The following is a 13,039-nucleotide window of genomic DNA, read 5'->3' on the forward strand; positions in this document are numbered from 1 at the left end:
GTTTACTGGGGGGTGGGGGGTGGGGGGAGAAGAGATTAGAAAAAGGTAATCATTTTCAAATAAAAGGTCACCCATTCAAAATGGAGATGAGGAGGAATTTCTTCATTCAGCGGGTCATGAATCTTTGGGCTTCTCCACTTTACAGAACTATATACAATTAATCATTCAATATATTCAAGGCCTCAAGAGACAGATTTTCAGCTACAGTGCTTCAAGGGTTATGGGGAATGGAAAGCAAGTGAAGCGGAGCCCAAAATGAGAGCACCCATGATCTAATCAGGTAATCAACTGGCCTACTTCTATTTTTTTTAAAAAGAGTGTTGTTCCACATCAACTGAACTTTCATACTTAATCCCATATTCTTTGATTCCTCTGGTGTACAATTATCCATCAATTTCAGTCTTGAAAATACTCAATAACTGAACGTTCAAAAGTAGGGTACAGAATTCCAAAGATTTACACCACGGCATTAAAAAAATCTAACCTAGTTCTACTTAAATATTATACTTATTGAAACTAAGAAAGAGTTTTTGTAGCAGTCAATCACAAGTAAAATAGTAACTATCATTAGATTTCCTGACCATAATTATTAATCAAAATCTAAATAAAAATCAGAAAATCTTGCAACTAGATGCATTTTGCACTTTTGACCGGCTGAATTTGATATTTAGTAATTGGCTCTAGATAAATCACAATTTGTTAAAATATATTAATTTATTATGTTGCTTGTGTGTACTAATTTTGAAGTTATCTTAAATTAAGTTTTGGATGACTGGATTAACGTTTAAGATTGTAAATAAACTATTTTATCAATATCAACAGCTTCTGACAGATGACAAAATTTTAAAAAGCACATAAGTCTTCTGGAGCTTCATATGGTTTTATATTGTGTTTACATACATAATCAGATATAATGAAAAATACCATTGTTTCTGAGTGCATATGCCTGAGAGCATATCACACTTTCCAAGGAAGTACTTGAATACAATTCACAAAGATTTACCATTCAATTACTAACTTCCACAGTCCAGACATACTTTATTAGTACAAGCTTTCACAGAAATTATACCAGTCCTGTTGATATTTAAACTCAATTAATGCCCTAAGCCAGAGGAGGTTGGCCATTTTACCAGTATTTTGACAGTGTTATTATTAGAACCACAATCTTACAGGCAGCAGTTCACAGTATCAAAGCAAGACTTGTTTTGCACTGGATAGTATATGACATTTAATCAGATAATGCAGGATATGTTGTACTGATGTACTTTCTATTAGTTTTATGACAACCAAGAATTTTACACCTTATATAAATCCAATTTTTGCACTTTAAATAAAAATCACATGAACTAGTTCAGTCAAGGTATAACGTGTAAAATATTTTTAGTTACTGTTCATTCTATTCCAAATTTTCTTTTAAAGTGGACAAAAGCCACAGTTTATTCTCCACATATGGTTAACAGTATCAGTATATAAAAAAAAGAACTGATCATAAAGATTTGGTGGAAGAGCCTGTTTTAATTCTTGAATGATGCCAATAAGAAAGGTGCTTCAAAATACTTCAAGGTAAACTAGGAAATGATTTAATTTCAATTCCAGGTCTACTCCAATGTAATTCTGTAACAAGCCATTGAGGTGTACAAATCAATTTGGTCTTTTCCTGTGAAATAAGTATTTCTCAACAGCTTGACATTTACTTTAAACATGCCGATGAAGATCAAGAATGCACCAAACGGGGAATAATGGCAGAACTTACGCAATACAATATTCTGACATACAGATACTTTTGGATTATGAAATATTTTTTCTTGTCAAGTTTTACTCACAATGTTCTTTTCACTGCTTTCTGAAAGTAAAAGCAATATACACCATAACAAATGTTGGTAAACTTGGTGTTGCTGCTTTTCAGTGTGTACCATTTTGGTATAGTACACGGCAAAAAACAGCAATACCAATCTCAATTGATGCTCAACTTTCATACATTCCTCAGGGTGATTTCAGTCAAGCTCAGGAGCCAGAATTCTCGTTATGTTTACTTTTGTTTTGTATGGGCTTGGAGGCTCTGAGGTAAAATGCATGCTCCCATCCATGCCCTGATATAAACTACCTTAGCACTAGGTTTGAATCAGGCACATTCCTAGTCCACAGATCAGGGAAAAATGGTTTCAAAATACAGGACTCATCTTCACAAACACAGTTTGGGACACAACCTATTTACAATATTTTTGGGAGCTTATGAGCAGAAAGTTTGCCGTTTTTATTCTCCCTTCCTTGGTAATTGGTTTAATATTGTCACATATACTGAAAAGCTTTTGTTTGTATGTCATAGAACAATGCTGCACAATACAGACCCTTTGGCCCACCATGTTGTGCCGACCTTTAAACCATGCCTAAGACTATCTAACCCCTTCCTACCACATATCCCCCTATTTTAAATTCCTCCATATGCTTATCTAACAATCTCTTGAACTTGACCAACGTATCTGCCTCCAACACTACCCCAGGCAGCACATTCCATGCACCAACCACTCTCTGGGTGAAAAACCTCCCTCTGATATCTCACTTGAACTTCCCACCCATGCCCTCTTGTATTGATTAAAGCCATGCCCTCTTGTATTAAGCATTGGTGCCCTGGGAAAGAGGCGCTGGCTGTCTACTCTATCTACTCCTCTTAATATTTTGTATACCTCTATCATGTCTCCCCTCATCCCCCTTCTCTCCAAAGAGTAAAGCCTTAGCTCCCTTAGTCTCTCTTCATAATCCATACTCTCCAAACCAGGCAGCATCCTGGTAAATCTCCTCTGCACCCTTTCCAACGTTTCCACATCCTTCCTATAATGAGGCGACCAGAACTGGACACAGTACTCCAAGTGTGGTCTAACCAGAGTTTTGTAGAGCTGCATCATTACTCCGCGGCTCTTAAACTCGATCCCATGACTTATGAAAGCTAACATCCCATAAGCTTTCTTAACTACCCTATCCACCTGTGGGGCAACTTTCAGTGATCTGTGGATATGAACCCCCAGATCCCTCTGCTCCTCCACACTACCCAGAATCCTGCCGTTAACCTTGTACTCCACCTTGGAGTTTGTCCTTTCAAAGTGTACCACCTCACACTTCTCCGGATTGAACTCCATCTGCCACTTCTCAGCCCAGCTCTGCATCCTATCAATATCCCTCTGCAAGCTTCGACAGTCCTCCACACTATCCACAACACCACCGACCTTTGTGTCGTCTGCAAACTTGCCAATCCACCCTTCTACCCCCTCAACCAAGTCATTAATAAATATCATGAAAAGTAGAGGTCCCAGAACCGATCCTTGTGGGACACCGCTAGTCACAGCCCTCCAATCTGAATGCACTCCCTCCACCACAACCCTCTGCTTTCTACAGACAAGCCAATTCTGAATCCACACGGCCAAGCCTCCCTGGATCCCATGCCCTCTGACCTTCTGAAGAAGGCTACCATGTGGAACCTTGTCAAACGCCCTACTAAAATCCATGTAGACCACACCTACTGCACTACCCTCATCAATCTTCCTGGTCACCTCCTCAAAGAACCCTATCAGGCTTGTGAGACATGATCTGCCCTTCACAAATTCATGCTGGCTGTCCCTAATCAGTCCATGATCCTCTAAATGCTCATAGATCCTATCTCATAGAATCCTTTCCAACAGCTTGCCCACCACAGATGCAAGGCTCACTGGTCTATAATTCCCTGGACTATTCCTACTACCTTTTTTGAATAAGGGGACAACATTTGCCACCCTCCAATCCTCCGGTACCATTCCTGTGGACAACGAGGACTCAAAGATCCTAGCCAACAGTTCAGCAATCTCCTCCCTTGCCTCGCGGAGCAGCCTGGGGAATATTCTGTCAGGCCCCGGGGAATTATCTGTCTTAATATTTTCTAACAGCTCCAACACATCCTCTCTCTTGATATCTACATGCTCTAGAACATTAACCTTATCAACACTGTCCTCAGCGTCATCAAGGCCTCTCTCTTTAGTGAATACTGAAGAGAAGTATTCATTAAGAACCTCACCCACTTCCACAGCTTCCAGTCACATCTTCCCACCTTTGTCTCTAATAGGTCCTACCTTTACTCTCTTCATCCTTCTGTTCTTCACGTGAAAAAAGCTTTGGGATTCTCCTTAACCCTACTCGCCAAAGCCTTTTCATGTCCCCTTCTTGCTCTCCTCAGGCCCTTCTTAAGTTCCTTCCAAGCTACTCTATATTCCTGATGAGCCCTATCTGATCCTTGCTGCTTACACCTCATGTATGCTCTAGACATCCAGATAATATCATCCAGACAGATAATTCCATATATAAGTACATCGAGGTAGTATATAAAAAAACAATGCAGAATGGTGTTACGGTTACAGAGAAAGTACGGTGCAGGTAGACAAATAAAGAGCAAGGGCCATGATGAGGTAGATTGGAAGATCAAGAGTTCATCTTTATCATATAAGAGGTTTGTTTATTAGTCTGATAACAGTAGGATAGAATCTGTCCTTAAGCCTGGTGGCACGTGTTCTCAAGCTTTTGTATCTTCTGCCCAATGGAAGGCGGGAGAAGAGAGAATGACCAGGGTGAGAAGGGTGCTTGATTACGTTGGCTGCTTTCCCGAGGCAGCGGGAAATGAAGACAGAGGCAATGGTGGAGAGGCTGGTTTTCATGATAGGCTGAGCTGCCTCATGAATAATGAGGCAGCAAACTGCTGTTTTGGACTTCCAGCTAGATATTTTTGTCAGGGTCACAAGGACATAAGAACATAATGTTACCAAGTTTACAGTTTATAGGCTCACTCTCTATGCCAGTATTTACCGTATATTAACATGTCTGCTCCCATTCTTTGTCTAACCCCCTAAGCATTCTTTCCAAATGTACTAATCTAGCCTCCCCTGAAATCAAAGGTTTACAGATTTCTTTTGTTTTAAACTATGTCCCACTTAAGAGAAATTTACTTCTTCTCTTTTCCTCAATCCCATTCTTAAATCTCATTATAAACCATGAATAAAACCTTTCTTTTTATGAAGTTGTTTTGATGCTTTTTACTTATGTTTTTATCTCCCTTTTATCTCCATTTTTAAATTAATCCATGGTAAAGAAGTTCTTTTATCATTTAAACTCAGGAACAGGTTGATCACTGAATATACAAACAGATAACACTATCTTCAGCCCTTCATTTTTAGCACACGATCAGCAAGGATTTTACCAAACACCTACCATCCATGTCCATTGACCCTCACCAGTTCAGTCCATCCAAATTTCCAAATATATGAAAAGAACTTCATTGCCAAGTTTAGTGACTTTTTGATTTGAAGAGATTAGAAGTTAATCTGTAAATTCCCAAGATAGTGCTTCCAAATACTCCCTTTACTTTCTGTTTTTCAGAGATGGGAATATACAAACTCGAAACAAATAACTGAATTCAGCTTAATTGACCTTTTTCTAGCCAATCTGCAGAATGAAAATTACCTTCTGAAAATCAATTGAGGTGATTTACCCCAGCACTAAACTTGGCATTACTGCATTTCAATTGCTGCCGGGTACGTTGGTGCAATTGTCCCTCCACACTCTGTCACTGGATCTAACATGGAGTCCAGCCGTGGAGCCCAATCATGCTGGGTTTACCCAGCATTACATATGTTACACCTGTCATAAGATCAGAGACACTATTCATTTGAACAGGAATTTCCAATTCTGTAAATTAGATGGAAAAATACCTGTTATTTTTGTAAGTTACTTGTTATTACTTGTTAAATTACTTAGTTCAGTTAAATTTGTTAAATTCCTTGTTTAATTGTTAAAAAAAAGTAAATACTTGAAAATAATACAAACTGGCATCACTTAATGGTTAATTACATGTTAAATGCTCTGCATGCTGATAAATGTTCCCAAGTACACCTTTATTACATTGAATAGATAAAAACTAGAAATAGATATCAGTCTGAGTTTAATTGAAACATCTGAATAAATCCTAATCAAGTTTACCATAAGAGACTGCAGATGATGGAGTCTGGAGCAAAAAAACAAGCGACTGGAGGAACTCAGAGTCAGGCAGCATTGACGGCGGGAAATGGACAGTCTAGTTTCAGGTCGAGACCCTTCATCTGGACTGAAAGAGGGGAGAGGGGCTGGAAGGGGAGAGGGGCCGGAGCAAGAACTGGCAAGTTGGATCCAGGTGAGGAGGGATTTTTATTTTATTTTAATATGTTTAATTATTAATAAATTCTGTCAGATTATGAGTGGCAACTGCACTAGAATAATAGACAGGAATAATAAGTTACTGCTTTTTATTCCACAAATTAGGGCATTTTGATTTAATTAATTTATAACAAACAGAATTTGTAATTCAGGACAATATTGTTTAATATTTATGGTGCACAGTTTATGTCACCTGAGGTTGACAAGTTGACGATTTAGCATTGTGACTTTTTTCATTTAGATTAGTCTGAAACAACACTCATTTGATGCTTCATTTCTGTCACTGATGTACTTTCAACATTTTATTTGCAATCATTAGTCAAAATGTGATCAATAGGCAGAAATCTATTGAAGAAATCATTTGGGAAAAAAAACTGGAGAATAGACATAGTTTAAAATAATTCTGATTTCATTACAGTGAACATTGTAAGCACATCAGTACACAGATCCCATCCAGTATAAACAGTCCACATTCTTTTCTCCAGGCAGAAAGCCCATCATGTCTTAAATGTTAAGATAAGATGTCTTTATTAGTCACATATACATCGAAACACACAGTGAAATGCATCTTTTGTGTAGTATTCTGGGGGCAGCCCACAAGTGTCACCATGCTTCCGGCGCCAAAATAGCATGGCCACAACTCCTAACCCATACGTCTTTGAAATGTGGTAGGAAACCGGAGCACCCGGAGGAAACCCACGTAGACACGGGGAGAATGTACAAACTCCTTGCAGACAGCAGCTGTTATTGAATCCAGGTTGCTGGCACTGTAATAGCGTTACACTAACCACTACATTACTGTCCCTGATGCATCCATGTACAAATGTCAAATGAATGACAAATATCGCCAGAAAACATATTGTTTGAGAAGAAAAATAAAAGTACCTGTAGGAAGAAAACACTCCAGAGGAATGAACACGTCATCTGTGGCAGCCATCAGCGTAGATAGACCTTGAAGTTCTCCCTCAATTAGTCTGCAACCAAACAAAAACAAAATAAAATAGTGGCAATCATAATGGACAACTTTTAAATCTCTGAACTGTAATGAGTAACAACTACCTGTACTGAATTTATGCCACACTGATGAATAAACAAGATCATGTCTGAATCAGTACTTCAGAAACAATAGCCTACTCCATAAAGTTGCAGCAACATGCACTATCAAAAAAATACATATTTTGCCAAACATATTCAGAAGTAATAAAGAAATGACCTTAACATTCACCTTCACATCATCTCAAATCCAGTTGTATTTGAGTTCATATCTTGAATTAGTGATGTTTCCACTTCTACTAAAATTCTTCCTATCAAAAATATGTAAGGTTGAGGAAGCTGAAATCAGACAGGGCCCTTGAAGAATGTAAAGGAAGGAGGAAAGAACTTAAACAGGGAATCAGGAGGGCTAAAAGGGGTCATGAAATCTCCTTGGCAAGTAGGATTAAGGAAAATACCAAGGTATTTCATGCATACGTTAAAAATAAGAGGGTAACTAAGGAGAGGATAGGACCACTCAAAAACAAAGGAGGGAACTGATGGCTGGAGCCAGAGGGAGTGAGGGAGGTACTAAATGAGTATTTCACATTGGTATTCACTGAGGAGAAAGACATGGAGGATAGTGACATCAGGATGGAGTACGTTGATATTCTAGGGCATGTTGATATCAAGGTGGTGGTGGTGCTGGGTCTATTGAAGAAGATTAAAGGTGGATACGTCCCCAGGGCCTGATCTATCCCAGGTTATGGAGAGAGGCAAGAGTAGAGATTGATGGCGCCTTTGCAGAGATTCTTGTGTCCTCTTTAGCCACAGGAGAGGTCCCAGAGGACTGGAGAATAGCCAATGTTGCTCCTTCGTTTAAGAAGGGCAATAGGGATAATCCAGCCAGTGAATTATCCCTATTGCCCTTCTTAAACGAAGGCCAGTGAGCCTTACATCAGTGAAGGGAAATTACTGAAGAAAATTCTTAGGGATAGGAATTACTCACGTTTGGTAAAACATCGACTTATTAGGGATATTCAGAATGGCTTTGTGCAAAGGAGGTCATGTATTTTTCAAACCTGATTTAGTTTTTCGAGGAGGTGATGAAGATGATTGATAGGGCAGTGGATGTTGTATACAGGTACATGGAGCTTAGTAAAGCATTCAACAAGGGCCCACCTGGTAGGCTGAATCCAGAAGATTAGGTCACATGGGATCCATGGTGACCTGGTAGATTAGATTTAAAATTGGCTTGGCCACAGAAGATAGAGGGTAGTGGTGGAGGGGTGTTACTCTGACTAAAGGTCTGTGACCAGCAGTGTTTAAAGAAGATTTATGAGGCAAGTTGTTTTTTTAAACATACAGAGAGTGGTAGGTGTCTGGAATGCACTGCCATGGGAGGTGGTGGCAGCAGAAACAAAAGTAATGTTTAATAGCCATTTAGACAGACACATGAACAGGCAGGGAATGGAGGGATTATAGACCATGTGTAGGCAGATGGGATTAGTTTAATTTGGTATCATGGTTGGCACAGGCATCGTGGGCCAATGGGCCTCTTCCTGTGATGTACTTATATTCTATGCATGTTTAATAGCAAAGCGTCAATGCAACTACAAAAATCAATGTCTGAAATATCACATTCCCAATTTAGGAACACATATGAAATAATATTTTCTAGCAATCCTTACGCATTTATAATATTTAAACCAATACATTTCCATATTATTTTAATCCCCATCATGTTTAATGATTTCAGAGTTCACACAAACATCAAGCAATACATGGCGAAGAGACTAATGAAGGAGGACAAATGATTCTCAGCTGAAGACCTAATCAGCCCCTACCTAAATGGATAAGAAACATTTAAAGCCATATTGTCATTTGCCTTCAGCAAACAAACAGTAAGCGATTAGGCAAGGGAAGAGCCAAATCACCTAAGGTAGACTGGAGGAATGAAAACACGTTCAATAACTTGGAGAAAGATGAAGGTCCTATCAAAATTTAGAACAATACATAGAGCATCTGCAAAGAAATGTTTAGTTAACTTAGTCTGATATCAAATCAAGAAATGTTAAATAATTAAAAATGAAAAGAATTAGAGAGCAGAGGAATGATTCATTGGTAACTGGTATGAGCAGATGATTGAATAATTTTTAGGATTATAGGGAAACAGAGGAGAAATAGGACTGATAGGATAGCTCTACTGGGAGCTCAGTTCCTTAGGCCAAATGGTCTTCTCCTGTGCCATAATGATTCTATGATTGCCCATAAAGAAAGCTGACAGGGCATTAAAGGTAGCCCATTTTCACTCCAAGCATAAAATCACTCAGTTATAAAAGTTCAGGAGGTGAAAAATAATTATTAAACATTAAAGGCGGCAACAACAATTACACAGAGCTAGACGATTCACTGACTGATTCAGAGAGGTTGTTGAAAATGGGCACCATGGTGACCAGATGCATGGGATACAGATCCCCACTGCTGGGCTTAGAAAAAGGCTAAATATAAAATTGATGGCCAGGGTATCAGAACATCAGTAACAGAGCGATTTCATTAACATTCACTTCAAAAGACAAAGTAAGTTCCAAGGCCACACCCTCGAGGGTGCAACATGCTCTTGCATTACAGGCAATTCTCAGCTGAAGCCCATTATTGCCCCGATGTCCATCACACTGGGATAATTTAGGAAGTTAATCCAGGCCATACTAACTGAAAGTACTAACAAGACAGGAGTTAAAAAGAAAACGTTTCTAATGGCTAAAAGTACTGAAAATCAGAAGGGGTAAAATTTAAGCTGAATTAAGGTGAACAATAGGCAACATCTATAAAAACTTTACATAACAATTGATTAGGATTTGAAATGCACTGTTTAATCGGATGATGGAAGCAAATTCAATAACAGCCTTAAAAAGGAAAATAGATAAATATTTGAAGGAGAAAAAAATAATAAACAGGATAATTTGATTGCTCTTTGAAAGAGCTAATGCAAGCAGAATTGCTTCCTGCTACGGTACATGATTTTATGATTGCAAGAGTTATCCATTGCAGCATCAGTTAAGATGATAGAGTTACTTTTGGGACTGATGGGTTATTGCTGGGATCTGAAAGAAGCTTTTTTCTCATAGCATGCATCACTTTGAGTGATTAGATAGGCGGGCATGTTTTGGAGGAGTCTCCTTCCCAATAGTCTATGTTTTCTTTGGATGTACGAATTTGGGTGTCTTGAGATTCTCATGCAGATCCTTTTAAATGGTGGCAAAAAACAAAATGCTGGAAGCACGCAGCGGGTTAGGCAGCATCTGCAGAGGGAAACGGATAGTTGACGTTTTGGACTGAGACCCTTCGGGACCCAGTCCAGATGAAGGGTCTCGATCCAAAACATCAACTGTTCATTTCCCTCTACAGATGCTGCCTGACCCACTGAGTTCCACCAACATTTTGTTTTTTGCTCCAGATTCCAGCATCTGGTGTCTCCTTTTTAATGAAGTATATGTCCATTTTAGTTTATTCAAGCTGGATATGGTGACAGTTTGGACAAAGACTTCTTTTAAAAGACAATATATTAATGGCTTAGATATGGTTATGCAGGGTTGACTGATTGACCTTAATTCTTGCACCATGCATATAACATGGCCTTAGAGGGCTCATGCTCATGGCAGCAGAGAACAACATCCAACCCACTGACCACATTGCCTCCTACCATTACAATATTTATTTGCACTCTGCCTGTTGAATGGTCCCTTTACCATATGCCACTCATACTTTTATCCCCTTTATTAATAACACCAAAGGCAAGGGCTCCTGTATCACTGCCCCATGTCCCTAGAGCTGCCCAACTTACATTCATATCATTGATCAGTACTCAAATCCAGGCTACAGGGATGTAACTGCTGTCTGAATCAAAGTGTTCTAGTTAATCTTCACTGATCTCTTATTAAATCATATATCATGTTCCTATATATTTAAGTTGCTAATGTTTCTGTTCACTTAATATTTAGTTTGGTTTATTACTTTAGTTACTCATGACTACTTTCAAGTCCATCATAAGCTCTGTTTACTTATTTCCTTATGAACTAGGAGGCATTTTGGCCCTTGGAGCTTATGAGCCTTCAGAGTAATCCCATCAATTCTATTTGCGCACTAATATGCCCCTGTGACCTCTTCTCTCTCCTATGCCAATCGTGATTCTCCTACAACCAACTTACACTAAGGGTAGTTTAAAATACCAACCCATACATCTCTGGGTTGTGAGAGGAAAGCAGACCCAAGCACCTGGAGGAAATCTATACACTCACAAGGAGAACACGCAAACTCCACACAGGCAGCACTGGAGATCAGGACTGAGCCCAGACATCTGGAGCAGTGAAGCACCTGTCGTACCACTGTGCCACACTAACTTGCAAAAATTAAATACCACCTGAAACGAATATAACTCACAAGTACGAGAGGGCCCTCCTTTCCCATCACATCAAATTCCCAACCACTATACCCTGGAAAATTGCACTGTAAATTCACTCAGTTGATTTGCAAAGCGTTTTTATTCTTTACACTCAAGCTAGCATAATGCCAATAGTAATTACAACTTAGTCAATTAACTACTTATAAAATATTTACTAAATTTAAATTTGTCATGACTGAGCTTGCTAACTATTGACTAAAAACTTTTTAAAAGCATAGGTTAAAGTTAAAGCCCTGTAATGTCAAAGTGCTGAATTAAATAAGGTTCAGGCACTCACCAATTCCCATGCTGATCAATATTTTGACTCTCGTACTCTGTGCAACCATTTGTTTAAAAAAGATTTTTTGACATTTTGCCCTTTATCTTTTTCTTTGTTTTTATTTCTGTGACATGTCTATGGGTGGCCTAGAAATATTTTCTGCATTGGAGGATATATCCAAAGCATTTTTTCCAGCATTAATTTATTGGATATGAGTTCACAATAATACACAAGGAAGTAGAAGCAGGAATAGACTACCTGGCCCCTCAAACCTACCCCACCATTCAATATGATTATGGTTGATCTGCCCCACGCCTCAACTTTTTATCTGTGCCAGCTCCCATTGCCCTCAATCCCCCATCTTTCAAAAATTTATCTACCTTTACTTTAAGTACCTCCAATAAACAAGTCACCATAACTCTCCAGGCTAGACAATTCCAAAGTTCCTTCACATGTAGATTTTAAATGACCACTCCTTTATCCTGTATCAACGTCCCCTCGTTTGAGACACTTCCACCAGTGGAAACCTCTCAACATCTACCACGTCACGTCCCCTTAGGACCTTATATGTTTCAATAAGATCATCCCTCATTCCTCTGAACTCCAAAGAATACACACCCAATTTCTTTAGCAGCACATGATATGACAACCCTCTCATCCCAGGAATTAACCTGGTAAATGCCTTTTGGGTTACCTCCAATGCAATATATCCTTTCCTAAATAAGGGGACCAAAACTATGCACAATACTCCAGGAGTGGCCTCACCAACACCCTGTACAATTGTAACAATATTCCCCCTATTTCAAAACTCCAACCCCCTGGCAACAAAGCCAACATGCTATTTGCCTTCTTACTAACTTGCTGCACTTGCCTGTTAACCTTTTGTGATTCATACACAAGAAAACCTAAACCCCTCTGTACCTCACTTAGCATCCTTGAGGAGGCATTGGTGAACCGCCTTCTTAAACCCTTGCTGTCCTTCAGGAGGAAGTACCTCATTTTCCTGTTTGCCTGTCCTGCTTCGAGCATGACCTTCTACACACCTAACTAAATCAGGGTAGTTTCCCTGGGATATGCACCCCACAAGGTTACAGAATGTGGCGGAATAAATTTCTGCTGATGTTTATAGTCCACCGCGC

At 39.2% G+C, this 13,039-nt stretch overlaps 1 protein-coding gene across 11 annotated transcripts in view; it reads right to left on the bottom strand.

Annotated features, from left to right (window-relative positions):
• The window catches only part of tpk1 (thiamin pyrophosphokinase 1), a 254,012-nt gene that overhangs the window by 209,083 nt on the left and 31,890 nt on the right, over positions 1-13,039 (bottom strand). For 10 of the 11 annotated variants that reach the window (XM_052016641.1, XM_052016649.1, XM_052016650.1 and 7 more), the window contains one exon: positions 7,093-7,181. In XM_052016641.1, coding sequence (XP_051872601.1) covers positions 7,093-7,181 — 89 coding nt within the window. Of the gene's footprint in view, positions 1-7,092; positions 7,182-7,432; positions 7,462-13,039 lie in introns of those variants that run through there. The other variant, XM_052016651.1, reaches the window with a different exon arrangement.

Source organism: Pristis pectinata, chromosome 5 (assembly GCF_009764475.1).
Source record: "Pristis pectinata isolate sPriPec2 chromosome 5, sPriPec2.1.pri, whole genome shotgun sequence".
Taxonomy (NCBI): Eukaryota; Metazoa; Chordata; class Chondrichthyes; order Rhinopristiformes; family Pristidae; genus Pristis; species Pristis pectinata.